This window comes from Chinchilla lanigera, unplaced genomic scaffold (assembly GCF_000276665.1).
Source record: "Chinchilla lanigera isolate Chin_1 unplaced genomic scaffold, ChiLan1.0 scaffold00059, whole genome shotgun sequence".
Taxonomy (NCBI): domain Eukaryota; kingdom Metazoa; phylum Chordata; class Mammalia; order Rodentia; family Chinchillidae; genus Chinchilla; species Chinchilla lanigera.
In genome coordinates, this window is record NW_004955460.1 from 6,814,595 (window position 1) to 6,830,363 (window position 15,769).

The 15,769-nt window shown below is 43.8% G+C and overlaps 1 protein-coding gene across 4 annotated transcripts in view; it reads left to right on the forward strand.

Annotated features, from left to right (window-relative positions):
• Aoah (acyloxyacyl hydrolase (neutrophil)) overlaps positions 1-15,769 on the forward strand; it is a 203,335-nt gene that overhangs the window by 63,744 nt on the left and 123,822 nt on the right. For all 4 annotated transcript variants that reach the window (XM_013521273.1, XM_013521274.1, XM_013521276.1 and 1 more), the window contains exon 6: positions 15,625-15,684. In XM_013521273.1, coding sequence (XP_013376727.1) covers positions 15,625-15,684 — 60 coding nt within the window. The remainder of the gene's footprint in view (positions 1-15,624; positions 15,685-15,769) is intronic.

Sequence of the window (15,769 nt, forward strand, 5' to 3'; positions counted from 1 at the left end):
CCACCTCAACTGTGAATAGTGTGTGTGTAGTGCTTCCTCAGACACCTGAGATTTGCAGAATACAAGTTATTAAATAAGAAAGAAACCTTTTATGTGGTAATCAGAGCTTTGGGTGGAGGAAATTTCTTTCTTGAGTGATGGCTGGTTTCAAGAATGACTTGATAAACCATCCGAACACCAAGTGTTATTTCTTAAGGGAACACACATCCAAGAAAGAGTAACCTACAGGTTTGAAACATTATTTGCCAACTTAATATTCAGGAAGAACTAATAAAGTTTTCCAAAATTATTCTGCATAGTTAAACTCATGGCTGTGCCTGGAAGATAAATATATCTTTGATCACTGAGACCAGAAAATTGTACTAATCAAAAGGACGTTGGGTGAAATTGACAGGCTTTTAAGGCATAGACAGTCATTCTCTTATTCTTGTAATATACACTTACCAAGCTATTATTGTATGATAGGTACACATTAGGGGCTGAGAAATAAAAGACAATGACGACTGCCGTGAAATTGGGCAAAGTATTTGGTACATCCATGTCATCTAAAACCCTCCCACACAACTGCAAGATTGTTCCTTTACCCTAATTTCACAGATGAGAAAAATTTAAGCAAATTATTGGTCGTGGAGTTGTTTAATTGACAATGTTTTTAACGTTCTTTAAATATCTGAGGAAATTATGAACAATGAAATAAATGACAGAGGAATAGAGCCTTTTTGCAGAAAATCAGCTTAGGAATTGCCTTTTTGCAAGAAATCAGCTTAAAATGGAATAGAATATGGTATCTAGAAATAAACCCAAATGCACGTGAGATTCTTGGTTTTTTTAGTTAAAATAGCATTTCAAATCAGTGATAAAGCACTGGATTCATCAATAAATACACAGAACTAAAAACCAGATATGGTGGGGAGGTTAAAGTGATATTTATTCCTTATAGCACAATAAATCCCAAATGAGCTAAAGGTTGAATGAGAAAGAATAGAGCCATAAATAAAGACAAACCCCAGCAAGTTGATTTATAACTTGTGATCCAAAAGTCACAAAAGGAAATATTAATACACCTAACTATTAAAAACATGTTCCATACATAAAGCCAAAAGACAAACAAATGGTAAACAAGAAAACTTTTTGCAATATGCCACACACAAAAATTTTTTGTTTTGAAGACCTCTCAAGAGGAAAAAAGTGCAACTATCACAAACAATTGGTTTACAGAAAAGGAATATCAAAGAGTCCAAAATTTAAGGGGGAAGTTAATGCTCATCTTTTCTCCTGATTAAGAAAAAGAAAATTAAAACTAGAGTCCATCTACCCCTTATGTGTTATGCTTCCACGGGACTCTCTAATGGTCATCAGACGATAAATTATCCCAGAAACAGAAAACCTCGAGATACCAGAGACCACTAAATTAAACTGTTCCCTGAAATTTTGAAAGTTTTAAACCCTAACAGATCTGGGGAGAACATTAGAACTTTGTGTTCAGACTAAGGGTCTATTGTCCAATCTTTTGTCCAAGCATTTGAAATTAACTTGCCAGAGAATCCAAGCTGTATTTTTGTTAAAGTCCACATTTGTATCTTGGAGAATTTATCTACTTAGACTTGCTTCAAGACTTATTTGAGGAGCATTAACTAGTGTAGACACCATCAAAAGGTGGCAATAATAATGCCAGTGTGAAGCTACCCTTGACTTCTTATAAGTAGAGGAAATCAAATAATTCCAAAGAAGGTGCTTAAATGATGTTCAAGGTATTTTTTAAAACATATCTTGCTTGCTTTCGAGAAGTTCAGAACATCACAAGTATCTCTGTCTTGAGAAAATACTTTTGTCCCCCTTAGCTCAAAAGGAATTTCAGTAGTTCTGGAAGATCATCTGGACTTCAGAGGTTTAATCACTGGCCTCCCTGCATCACACTCTGTCCTCCTCTTCATTCTCCCACATCAGCACTCAGCTTCCATGTCTTTCCTCTAAGAAGTTTTCCAGGATCCCTTGAGTTAGGCCAAGCCTTCAGGATTGCTTTCCATGCTTCCTGCTCCATCTTTCTAGCACTTATTACAGTTGTAGTAAATCATCATAAACTTATTGTTTAATGTCTCTGTCTCCCATTAAGGTGCAGCTTCCACAGGAACACAAATTGTCTGCTTGTTTACTTTTTCTTCAAACCTAATGCTATTTGCAATTTCCTCCAGAGCCCTCTGGCAGTTCACTACGTGACTCATGGCTCCATAGCCCTTGATTAACAATGGCATAGTAGAAAGAATAATGCCTTTCCCCACCCGCAGAGAAGTTCACGTCCTAATCCCCAGAACCTGTGAACAGGTCACCTTATGTGGCAAAAAGAAATTCTTGGATGAGCCTTAGTTAAGGATCTTTAGATGGAAGAACATCTTGGATTATCTGTGTGAGGCTGATATAATCACAAGAGTCCTGTAAGAGGCAAGCATTAGGAACAGAGTGAGAAAAGAGAATCTGACCATAAAAGTAGAGGTCGGAGTGATGAGGCCACCAGCCAAGAAATGTGCACAATAGCTAAAAGCTAGAAGAGGCGAGGAAGGGGATTCTCCCTGGGAACCCTGCAGTAAGAACCAGCTGACACCTCAACTGTAGCCTTGGATTTTTGACATCCAGAACTTCAAAAAGAGTAAGTTTGTGTTGTCTTAAGCTACAAAATTTGTGGCCAATTATTATAGCAACAGTAGAAAACCAGCCCAAAGAAATTGCTTTGTTATGTAACATTAAGCAATTCATATCTGCCAACCTGAAGGCAAACAGAAACATGCTTAAAAAATTAAAATATATGCTACAAAATGACTGATCTACCCAGTTATTCCTCGAAATTGTACTACCATCTGATTAACCCAGTTATTTCCCCAAAACTATACATTTAAAGAACGAGGGGCTGGGGATTTAGCTCAGCGGCAAAAGCGCCTGCCTGGCAAGCGCAAGGTCGTGAGTTCGGTTCCCGGTACCGGAGAAAAAAAAAAAAAAAACAGGAAATAAAGAACGAGATAACACTGTATATGTAAATAAAATTCTGGACCACAGAGTCTGGTACTGGCAAGCTTGTTTGTGGGCCCAGAAGAGCCAGTGAAATGGAGCAGAGGTAGAAGATGTGAAGCCTCAGGCAGTTCACTTAACGGCACTGAGTCTTGGTGTCTCCACCATAAAGTGGGGTTAAGATTGTCACTTCCTACTTTGTAGAATTGGTATCAAGCTTAGAGGTAAAATATACACAAGCTTGGTTTGCCACAAACCTTAAAGCACTGAAGAAACTCTGGCAAGGTGGTATATGATGGTGGTAGTGATGAGAACAGTAATATCAGAAAACAATAAATAATGCTGGAAAAAAGATTAGAGTGGTATAGTGCTAAGAAAATAAGGTTTTTTTAAAAAAAAAGATATCACCTGAAGCAAGAGAATAACAATGATTGTTGTCATTCAATGTATCGGCAATAATAATAGCTACACAATGCCATTTTAGCCTAAAAGGAAAGAAGAAAATGCATCTGATGATAAAATATGTATAGAGTCGCTTGGCAATAAAAGGGAAAGCATTTCAAAAGTGGCTTTTCTCCTTTACTTTTTTCATTCTTGAAGAAGAAAATGACTTGAATTTGGCTTCATTTTTTTCTATTGATTTTAAGGCCATGAATGGCCATCAGAGCTGGAAAATGTCAGAGCCTGAAAACCAAATTGGACTTTGATAGAGCTAAATCCTACATACTGGAAAACAGCCACTGTAACACACAGTGGAACACAGATACCAAAATAGACCAGCAAATTCCACCCAAAAGGCCAGACATGCCAATATTCAATAAAAACTGATAACCAGTGGGACTTCTTACCTTTGTCCTTCTACTTCATAGAAATCACCTCAAAGCTCTTCTCTGTACCTTTGTGTGGTCTCTTTCTCATCCACCAGGCTTAGTCAGCTTGGATTAATATAACAAAATATCATAGCTGGGGTGTCTTATAAATAACAAATGTTATTTCTCCCAGTGTGGAAGCTAGAAGTCCACGATTAAGGTGTCAAGTTGTAGGCCCCCCTTTGGGTTGCAGACAGCCAACTTCTCCCTCTGTCTTCTTGTGCAAGATGGCTCTTCTGCTAAGAGCACAAACCACCGTCATGATAATTCCACCTTCATTACCTAGTTACCTCTCAAACTTTCAACTGCTATCATATCAAGATTACGGCTTGGGGCTGGGGATTCAGCTCAGCGGCACAGCGCCTGCCTGGCAAGTGCAAGGTTGTGAGTTCGATTCCCGATACTGGAAAAAAAAAACAAAAAAAAGATTATATCGTTAGTGTATGAATAGAGGGAAGGTTGTATTAATCAGTTTTCCCATTTCTGGGACCAAACACCTGACACAATCAACTTCAAGGAGTAGAAGTTTAATTTGGCTCTCAGATTTGGGGGGAGTCAGTCCACGGTCAGCTGGCTCTAAGGCAGAAATATCATGGTGGAAGGGTGTGGCAGAACAAAGCTGCTTAGTTCATGGCAGCAGGGAAGCAGAACAGGGGAACAGTGCCAGGGAGGAAGGGGCCAGGGACCGGACATAGACCCTAAGCTCACACCTACACGACTCCCTCAGACACTCACAGAAGTGTGGTCCCAAATCCTCTGAGTGGATCCCAAATCAATCAGGTTGACAGTTAAGCTTAGCCATCACATGGGGACATACATTCAGCCCATTTCACTATGTTTTAATTATCTATGCACTCCAGCAGCAAGAAAGTCTTTGGAAAGAGCAGCTTTCAAATCTTGCATCCTTTTTAAGTCAACTTGTACCATTTCATTTGTGTGTTAGGAGCCACCTGTCCTCATAAAACTTCTAGAAAAGATGCAGAGTAAATAAGTGATCATCCCCCACCCCTGCTGCCCCCTCGCTCATGCATGTTTATTAATAATGACGAATGGCCATTTCCAATCATCACTGTGCTTCCCAGGGGCTTTCTCCTTTGCGGGAATCTGTCACTGCTGTCAAAAGTGTGACATGAACAAAAGGCTCATTCTGTACTTTTCAAATCTATTGCTGCTGTAATTGATAGCAGAGAACTAGACCACTAAAAAAATTGTTCACTACAGAAACATAAAAGCCAGGTGTGGTGGCGCACACGTGTAATCTCAGCACTTGGGAGGCTGCGGTAGGAAGATTGCAATGAGTTTGAGGCCAGCCAGGGCTACATAGTGAGTTCAAGGTCAGCCTGAACTACATAGTGAGATCCTGATTCAAAAAAAAACAAATAGAAACATAAAAACAAGTGTACCACAACTCAATTCTTTAACATCACAGACCCTGCAAAGGACCAATTAGTGAGTGTGTCTTGTCCAGACAATCCATCAATACTCTTCAAATGTCAAGGGACATGACATCGAGAATGCTTCAACGCTGTGTTCTTTAGAACTTCCCCCGCATAGTCTATGTGGCTTATTGAATATTGTCTGAAAACTTTGGGTTTGTTCAATCTAAATAATATTTATTCCCACAAAGTGGCTCAACGCTCTCAGTGTTTTCAAGAGTGCTGCGGCTCGCTCAGAGGAGGATTTCATTCTCAAATTTTTTCCAAACTTTTTTGCCTTAAACTAACAAAACAGTCTTATTTTTTAAGCATGCCCACAGCAGGGTTAAAACCTGGAGCATGTGCTGAATAAGACTGAGTTGAGTCTACACTGTCACTCATTAGCTCTGTGGCTTTGGGGCAAGGTATTTATTCAAAGAAGCCCCAACTCACCTCATCTATGGAAGAGGGACAGTAGCAACTGCTGCTTAACACTTCCCACACTGCATTCTAACTACAGGTCACAGCCACCCGCCTCTCTTCAGGTTGTAAAATCCTTCGCATCTCTTTTACTTTGTGTCCCTAACAACAGTCCATAGCACAACATACAATAGATAGTTAGTATTTGAAATGAAAGAGTGGAATGAATGATTGCAGGAAGAAATGATGAATAGAAAGGACAAGCCTCTTTGCATTACCGATATAAGCTTGCTAGAACACTTGTGCCGGGTCACGTGAATTTCCACCCACATGCGTGGTGTCCTGACATTCAGACGAGTCCTGTTCCCTGATGCTCTGACCTTTTCCCTGAGAGGGACACTTGCCAATCTCCAAGGCCTTGGTGAAACCTCCTAAGTCATATTTGCTTGCTTGGGGTAAAATATCAGGCTCCCCTCATCCTTAGAAACCAGTGTGGTGCTGGTGGGAAAGATGATGAGGTCTAGAAATCTGAGTAACAACCTTGGCTCTGCTTGCAGACAGGCCCTGGTTAAAGGATGCAATCTCTCTGACCCTTGGTTTTCTCATCTGCAAAATGTGAAAATGATACTTTGCCTCAGAGTAATTTTCAGGATCATTGAAAGACAGCACACATGTGTATAGGTTGGTGCTGTAACTATTACAGTGTTCTAGTTGTGTGCTGGTAACACGACAAGCCAAAACGAAAACATCAGTAATTGTCAACACTAGATGTTGCACTTACTGGTGCCGTGCTTACAATATGTGAAGTGCTACTCTGAGTACTACATTGTTCAGTCCTCACAGGAATGCTATTCCCCCCCCCATTTTGCAGATGAGAAAACCGAGGCTCTGAGTGTTTAATATAACTTCTCAAGACCTCACAAATGGGCTGGGGCTATAGCTCAGTGGCTTAAGCACCGGACTAGCAGTGCAAGGTCATGAGTTCAATTCCCAGTACCACAAAAAAAAGACCTCACGACCAATAAACATGAAGCCAGGACTCAAATCCACACACAGTCTGAGGTTCAAATTCATTTTTAATGCAACAGTGAAGACCATGACCTAGTGATCAATGCAGTATTTTAAGAATTTCCACAAAAGGTGGAAATTTTGTCCACATTTGAACTGTTGGATTAGACTACTGGTCTGGTGGCCTGCTGGAAATCTTCAGTGCTCCTTTTAGATGCCATTCTACCCTTATCTTTACCTCATCTTCCTTCCATATATGTCCATTTCTCTTCAGAACACCAGTCATATAGAATTAGGGCCTCATTCCACTTCAGTATGACCTTATTGCAACCTAACCTATTACATCTGCAATGACCTTGCTTCCAAATAAAGTCATAATATGGAATATTAAGGGATTAGGACTCCAGCATAAGAATTCTGGTGGAACATAATCCTACCCATAATGTCAGTCTATGGTTACCAAGCCTCTCCTCTTGTCTGAAGACTTTTGGTGCCTGTGATTTGGGCACTGTAACCACTGTAGGCAAAAGTGTTTTAGCAAGTTAGCATGGCTACATGCTTCTGTGCGCCCTGATGGTCAGCAATGTGTTTTTCTGTCTCCTGTCCTAGGCTGCTGGAATCCCAGGTGATATTGCCCTGGAGCACTTGCCTAGCTCTTGAGTGAAGAAATCCAATTTAAAAAAAAAAAAAAAACAAAGAAATCCAACTCACACATCTATGGTTCTTTGGATTGTAAACCCCAGGCTAGGTCTTATACCTGTGAGTTAGGGGGTGGCTTCCTCAGCAACCGTTCCTGAGAGTGGTAAATACATAGACTCTGAAGGGATTTGAAGCTGAAATAAGAAAACATGATAACCAAAGGAAGAAAGAAATGAGATTTTGAAAAGATTTGACCATAAAAAATTCTGGTATCAAATGGAAGCTTCCAGAACCAAGCCCCTTGTTGGTGGTGGAGAATCGGCTTGTGTCTCAAATGACTGCTTTAGCTGAGTAAGTCAGAAAAGCCATTCCGACTTGCAATCACAAGAATGTTCTACCCAGCTCACAGTGCATTACAAAACTTTCTCTCCAGGTGCTCATTAGAACTGTGCTCTCCGTTGTCATTTTCATTTTTTAGAGTATTGAAGAATTGTCTTGTACTTTGTAAGCAAGCACAAACATCAAAGTGCCAACATTTAAAGGTCACCAAGGAAAAATAACAATTATTTTTATTTTTATTTGCAACGTGTTTGTCATTAAGACAAGCAAACCAAATAACTCTCCAAATGTCTTTGAATTTTTACATTCATTTTCTCCCAGAGGAGAAAAGTGAGCAAGCTTTTATCTAGATTTTCCGTTTTATGTTGATAATAGTGCATTCTGCATTAGTAACTGTGGGAGGAAATGGTGCTTTGATCTTTTCTTCTATTTTAATTTTCTTCACTCGTATTTGTCACTAAACCTGACACAGTCCTGCTCAAAAGCTCTCAGTAGTCAACATCTACCTTGGGACTAAAGACCACGCTGTTACCATGACACCCAAGAACTCCCACTCTCTACCTATTGCCCACTTGTCCCAGTTTCTCTTCATGCAGCCAGAATGTCTGATTTATCCAATGTACTGTGTCCCGAATGTGGCACCTGCAGCCCCTTACTTATGAAGTCCCCTTTGCCTACAATGTTCCCTTCCCGTCCACTTCCACCTTTCAAAGCTCAGCACAAGGGTTGCTACCTCCTGACATCTTCCCAGCATTCTTCTTACTCTCATGGATCCTTCCTTTCTGGTTTCCTGGACTTCCTTTGCTGGAATATATTCCCAAGTGCGCATGTCTCCTAGCAGATGCTAAGCTCATGTCGGTGAGGATGGTAAGGGCTATCCTCACAACTCCCCAACCTCACACTCCCCACCTTGGTTGCTGCCATACTGCCTTGCAAGTAGTATTGTTGGCTGAATAAAGGAAGGAGGAAATGTCTGAAAAGTGCAGTCTCCATTTAGTCTTCATTTCAGTGGTCTTGGGGTTTCAGGTCAGCAGATTCTGTGGCCTCCTTGTTCTGTACTCCATACTGTCAAAGGTGGTAAGGGAGACCCAAAGTGATCTTCCTGAGCACTCACAGCCATCAAGAGTATGAGATAATCAGTCTTACCACTGGGAAATTACCCAAAAGGGGCATCTCCCAGGATGGTAGTTCCTGGCTAGGTCCTCTGAATCCAAGATCTGCCCTCAGCTTCATAAATGGGTAACAAAGGCAGACATGGTGGTACATGCCTGTAATCCCAGCATCCCGCAAAGCTTAGGCAGGAGGATTTCAAGTTAAACCCAGTCTGGACAACTTGGCAACACAGGGAGCCTTTGACTTAAAATAAAACATTTTTTTAAAAAGGGCTAGGGATGTAGCTGCGAATGAAGGTCCTGGCTTCAATCTCTGGTGTTGAAAAAAAGAGAGACAGAGAGAGAGAAATTCCATTTTTGTTACCAGTGAGGGCAGTGTAGAAGAGAAAAAGTGCATGGGCTTTGAAACCCGAAAGCTTTAGCCTTAACTCCTGACCAGCTTCCCACCGGCTGTGCGACCCTGCGTGAGTTACCAGCCCCTGGGCACGCACTGCACAGCAGAAAAGAGGTCCCCTTCTGGGTGATGGGACATTTGAGGGAAAGTGGGGCTTAACCTACAGGGATCTGAGAAGCTTCCCCAAGCCCCAGCTGGGATGCACATAGCCTCCATTTGAACAGGTGCTGCCCAGCACCTGCACCCAGCACTCTACCCTGGAATCAAAGGGCTATTTGCTTCCCACCTTGAACACCTACAGCTCCTCCAGCGGCCCTGTCTGTGCTCTGGCCATGATGCCCAGGTCTGGGGCCCAGGGTGGCTTCTGTAGCTTCCCTACTCTCCTCTCTTGACTGCCATTTTCTCAAACTTAGATAAAAATATGGCTATAGGGACATTTGTCACCACCACCACCCAGGAAATGCCAGGGATAGCTCTGTGAGGGGCAGGTGAATCCCACAGAGGCTCTGCGTCCAAGGGCTGCTCCACGCTGCCGTAGCATCCCAACCTGCACCCCACCCCTCCAAGGGTGTCTCCAGCCTTAGCGTTGTCAGGGGTGGTGATTTACCTGGTTCTTGGTATCCGAACAAAGGATTCCACAGGACACACAAAAGTGAAAGTGAAAATGTAGACGTATTATCCTGGATGGCTCCTCACGGTGGGAAGGGCCACTGAGAAGAGCTCACACCTGAAGTAGCCAGGTGTCAGAGGCTCTTTGCTGTTCGTACAGGGAGGGAGCAGCCCTTTGAACTGGTGCTGCAGTTCACAACTCACTCCCATCAGGGGCCAGCCTGCTCCTTTGGGGGCAGGGTGTCCCTATATGGACCTTCGAGGAACTGTCATGGCTCCAAAAGTCCATAGAGGGAAGCAAAAACCACAATGTAAATGAGGTTAGAATTAATTATAATTGAGTTGGAGTTACCTTGGGTTTTTTTAGGATACCTATACTGCATGCGTCCCCAGGCCTCTAGTATAACAGGAATTAGTGAACCAGGACTTAGGATACAATTAGGCAGTAAGGATAGCAGCCCCCAAAATAGAGTCAAGAAGCCCGAAATGAGCTGCTAAGCCACAGCTCTCCAGGAATCTTACAAAAACAGCCACCAGGTGTTCTTCAGCTGTCAGGAACCTCCCAAAGCATGACCCAAGTGTGATGGATGAGCCACTAGCTCAAGGGTGCGTGGAGCCTGCATAAACACTTCATAGATTGCAACCTAAAAGTATGTAGTCTGCTACAGGCTAGAGATGATATTGCTTACACAACAGTCTGAGCTCCCTTCCAGAACACCTATAAACTAACTCCCAGACAAAGAGCCTGCTCAGGTATCCTACTTAGGACCCCTCCCAGCTAGTGGGAGCTATACTTTCTTGCCTTCTATCTTTTAAATAAATTCACTTGCACCTGACCTCCTCTGTCCACGATTTCATTCTTTGTTACCATGGAACACGATCTGGGCCTTCTAGTAACAACAGCACAGGTACCTTCTTGTCTTTCCCAGCTGTGGTCCAGCTGTCAGAACCCAGCATGCTTGCAATTTTTAGACAGCCAGCTTCTTTTTTCCCCCTGCTACCTTTCAGGCTCCCTCCTTCCAGGGATTTCTCCTCTCTCCCTCCTGCCTCATTGGCAGTGCTGGGGATTCCAGCCAGGGGCTCCTCAACCCCTCCCCATGAATGTGGTGGAGGCCTCACCACCCCTCTAGGCTCCACTCACCTGTGACCCTAGCTGCATCTTGCAGCAGTAGTCCAGTGTGAGATCTTTCCCTTCTCCAGTTTCCCAAAGAAATGCAGATTGTCCTGCTGGATGTTATAACTGGAATGTGCAGGGGCGCTGGGTAAATGGGTGGGTTTGGCCCTTCTGTGGTTCAGGACTCAGAGCCTACTCTTGGATCTCTGACTCTGTCCTGGGGAAGGCCCCTATGTTTCCCTTCCACCCAATGCCTGCTTCCTGCTGCCTCCCTCACTGTCTCCAACGCCCCATGAACCTAACCACAGCCTCCTAGGAGGCTTCGGAAATAACCTGGCACCAACAGCGTGTCAAGGTCCCCATCATGTTTTCATAGTTGTCTCCATCCTCCAACGATCACTGAGTCCCAGAGCGCTGAGCTGAGCTAAAATCACAGTGGTTTTTTCAAAGGGATCCAGGGGCCTCTACAAGGAAGCTGTGGCCGAGTCCTCTCTCTGCTCCTTTCTCTTCAGTTCACTGTCTGCATTCAAGGTCAGCCTCTGACCAGAGCAGAATCTTCCAAAAGGCAGGGATGCCAGTGCCCTTCACCACCACTCCCAGGCCCTCATGGGCACTTCCACGCTGGGAGTGCACCAGTCTCCTCTTCAATAAGAAATGAGGCCTCATGATTCAGCCCTTTTTAAAAGCTTTTATTTCTGCCTTGGTGCTCATGCTTGAAAATTCGGAAAACACAGAAAAGAACAAGGAAAATGTTATCCACCCAAACACTAAAATGGTGTATTTCTTCACAGGTTTTGCTTTATGTGTGTAAAATCTGGAAGCCTATGTTTCTTGCTTAATATAATATCATAAATGTTTTCCTTCTGTTTGTCTCCTGAAAGAGGGTTGCAGTGCCAGCAGGCTCAACCATCTCCCTGGTGTCAGACCCAATCACACGCCTCGCCTCAGCTCAAAAGCTTATCTATTGATCAGCTACTGTACATCAGAGACTGCATTGGGCCCTGTAAATGTTTAAAGGGAGAGTTTCAATGCAAGGGAATCTTTCCAAGACAGAAAAGCAGGAGCTCATAAGGAAAGCCATAAATACTGCCATCGAAATTCCATATGTGAGCTGGGTGTGGTGGTACATGCCAGTAACCCTAACATTCTGGGAGGCTGAGGCAGGAGTGCAGCTTAGCAACTTAGTCAGATCCTGGAAAGAAGGAAAGAAAGAAGGAAAGAAAGAAAGAAAGAAAGAAAGAAAGAAAGAAAGAAAGAAAGAAAGAAGAAAGAAAGAAGAAAGAAAGAAAGAAAGAGAGAGAGAGAGAGAGAGAAAGAAAGAAAGAAAGAAAGAAAGAAAGAAAGAAAGAAAAAAAAAAAGAAAGAAAGAAAGAAAGAAAGAAAGAAAGAAAGAAAGAAAGAAAGAAAGAAAAAGAAAGAAAGAAAGAAAGAAAGGGGAAGACGAGAAAGGGGAGAGAGGGAGGCTGGGTATGTAGCTCAGTATTCAGGCTTTAGGTTCAATTAAAAAAAATCCATCGCACAAAGTGAGCCTGAGAGTGAGGGTAGCCAAACAGCAAAGTCAGCGTTCAGACCTGGTGTCTCTTACCCAGGCAATGCCAGATGCACAGACTTTATACAATGGAAAACGTCAAGGCTTTGCCATAATTTCAAAGAAAAGCCAAAAGTAGTTCAACAAGGGTAGTTTTTGAGTGAAATCCAGTCCCTAAGGAGTCTTCCTGTTAAAGACGTCCGTGGTTTAAAAGTGAGGATTGTCCTTTTTTTTCCCAGCTGATGGGGTGGACTCCGCGGAAGTTCGTAGCGCAGCCTGGAGGTTCCCACTGGGTGGCGCCCTCACGCCGACCCCTCTGTTGAGTCATCCCAAGGAGGCTGGGCACCATAGGAAGAGGGAGAGGCTGAGTGGTGGCCAAGGGCCGTGGAAAGTAGGGACACCTGAGAGCTTGAGACAGAGCTGTCCCAACAGCAGAGCAGAGTTTCTGTGTTCTGAGAGGCTTCTCCTGTACCTGGCCTCCAGCCCCAACTAAGAAGGTGTCCTTTCCTCAGGTCACTCTCATGCACTTGTGGCTATCAGCCAGCCTGTTGCCTTTGACTTAAGGGACACAGTTTGCTGCCCTTTGATCTTGAGAGGAGGCGTGTGATTGGGTCTGCCACCAGGGAGACGGTTGAGCCTGCTGGCACTGCAGCCGTCTTTCAGGAAGCTCCTCCTGAAAGATGCACTCTTCCAGATCTCTCTGGCAGTCATTGCAGGCACACACTCACCCATGTGGCTGGTGTTTGCAGAGCACCACATAGCCACAAAGTGGAGACAGGAGGTCCTGGTGAGGAATGGGCCAGGATTAAGGGGGAACCCAGGTCCCAAACATATATTAGCAACAAAGACCAGCATCTCCCAAGGGGCCTTCTCATACTCACCCACCAGTCCGAAGTTGCTTCCTACATCCACTGTATTGTTCACTTACACGGACTACATTCTCAGTGACCCGGAGAGAGAACTGCACAGCCACCCCAGATCCTGGCTTCCCTGCTGTCTTGGGGTAAATGGAATCAAGGGTGGAGACAGAGCTCTCTGATCAATCCATGGATAGACTTAGCAGGGCATCGCTTCGGCCTGCACAGGGAGCAGGCGAGGAGGGGTTGGCAGGACTAGCATATGCAGAGAGCAGGAATCAAAGCTCTGGGAAGCAGTGTTGCAGGCAAGCTCTCCCCGCACCCCACTTCCAATCCTAGTGCTACTTTTCTCCCAACTATACAAACACAAACACAGGTCCTTGGGGATTTGCATAACAATCTTTATTGTTCATAATGAGCCAGCTCTAGACTTGCAAGTATGTGTAGTGGGAAGGCAACTTGGATGCTTTCATATGCTCTGAGAATGTCTGGAAGAGGCAGAGGATACTGAGCCAGAATAGGAGATAGTGAATGAGAGATGGAGTGAGAGCTTCCGTGGCAGTGACTGTGGCTTTTTAGTGCCAGGGTACAGACTGTAGGGTAGGCTGTTGACAGCCTTCTGCTGATGGGGTTTTTGACTGACTGATTGATATTTCAGTATTGGGAAATGAACCCAGGGCCTTCACACTGAGCTATATCCCCAGCCCTTTTTTACTTTTTACTTTGAGACAGAGGTTCACTAAGTCACTAAGTTGTCCAAGCTGGACTTGAACTTGCCATCCTCCTGCCTCAGGTCCCAGAGCGCTGGGATTACAGGCATGCACCGCCACACCTACCCCTTGTCCCCAGTGAATGCTGGATCCACCACCCTGGGACTATTCTCTCTAGAAACGTGCTTACGTGAGCAAATCCAATGTTCTTGCTAGGCTTAAATGTTGGTGATTGAGCTCCTGGCAGGTAATGCTGACTGGTGCTACCCTTACCTGTGCATCAGAGGGAAGCAATTGAGCTTTGCCCAGAACACTCGACATGGGAAGGGCTATGCCTGGCCTTGTTCTCCACTATCTGACCACAGAGCCCAACTCTTCATGCTCTCCCAGTAATTCTCTAAGTTCATGAGTCTCCTGGTTAGAATGCAGATTCCTTTTACTTGACTCTCACAGGTTCTACCCAGGAACTCAGGGCTGGGGTCCAGGAATCTCCATGCAAAGCCCCATGTGGACTTAGTTGTTGTCCTGGGCCATCTCCCCACCCATCATTCTCATTTCTTCTGTTTGTTTGGTTTGGTTTGGTTTTTTTTTTGGTACCGGGAATCAAACTCACAAACTTGCACTTGCCAGGCAGGAGCTTGTACCGCTGAGCTATATCCCTGGGCCCTTCTTCTGAAAGTGCACTCTTTCCCCAGCACTTCAGGACCCAGACAGCATTCACATCTCAGTCAGACTCTAGGTGCGGGACCTTGCGCCAGTTTCCTAGCTTTTCTACAGCTCAGTTGTCTCATCTATGAGATGGTCCTATCTCTGGGCATGGTTGTGAAGATGCAGTAAGATAAGGCTTACAAAGTACTTCCCACAGCATCTTGGACAGTCTTTAATAAAGATACAAAATATATAATATGACCAAATTACATAATAAATGTTTAAATTGGAAGTTAAAATTTTTATTACAGTAAAAGACACATTGCCATTAATCCCCTGAAATACTGCCCCTCGGTTGAAACACTTATCCCACCATGATGGCCACTTTCTGAAACAGTTCTAATAGTCCTCTTTCTTGAGTGTCTTTAGTTGTGCTGTCCTGGCTGCCTCAGTGTCCTGAAACCACTGAAAATGTTGACCACTCACAGTCCTTTTGATTTTAAGGAGAAGCCAAAAGCCACACAGTGCTATACTGAGGGAATAAGATAGATAAGGACACACTGCCATGTTTTTATTTGGCATAAATTGCTGCAGATGTTTTGAATCCATTCAAGACATAGAGGCAGTCACAACTGCACAATGAAAGACACTCACGAAAGAGTACAGTACTTCCAGAACTGCTCCAGAAAGTGACCAGAATGGTGGGATATGTGTGTTTGAAGTGACAGGGAGTACACTTTGAGGGAGATTCACAGCAGTGTGTCTTGTACTGCAATAAATTTTAAAATCTAAACATTGTGGTTCTTGATCCATGTATTAACATAAAATAACCTTCTTGTGAATTGCTTTGTCACAAATTTGTGGAATTTATTTCAAACTTAAAAACTGAAAACTTTTCACTTTGGAAAACACATGGGAAAGATGTGGCACAAGTTATGATATTGTCTAACGTTATTTTACAGGAGGTATGGAAATTGACGCAAGAGAAGGCCAGACACATTGTCAAGAAGTCCACAACCATGGTAAGTGACTATCAGGTGGGATGCCCGCCTTTCTTTGGGCACACCTGCCCTGCCCTTCCCTCCCCCTACACTCCAAAGGTCGGGG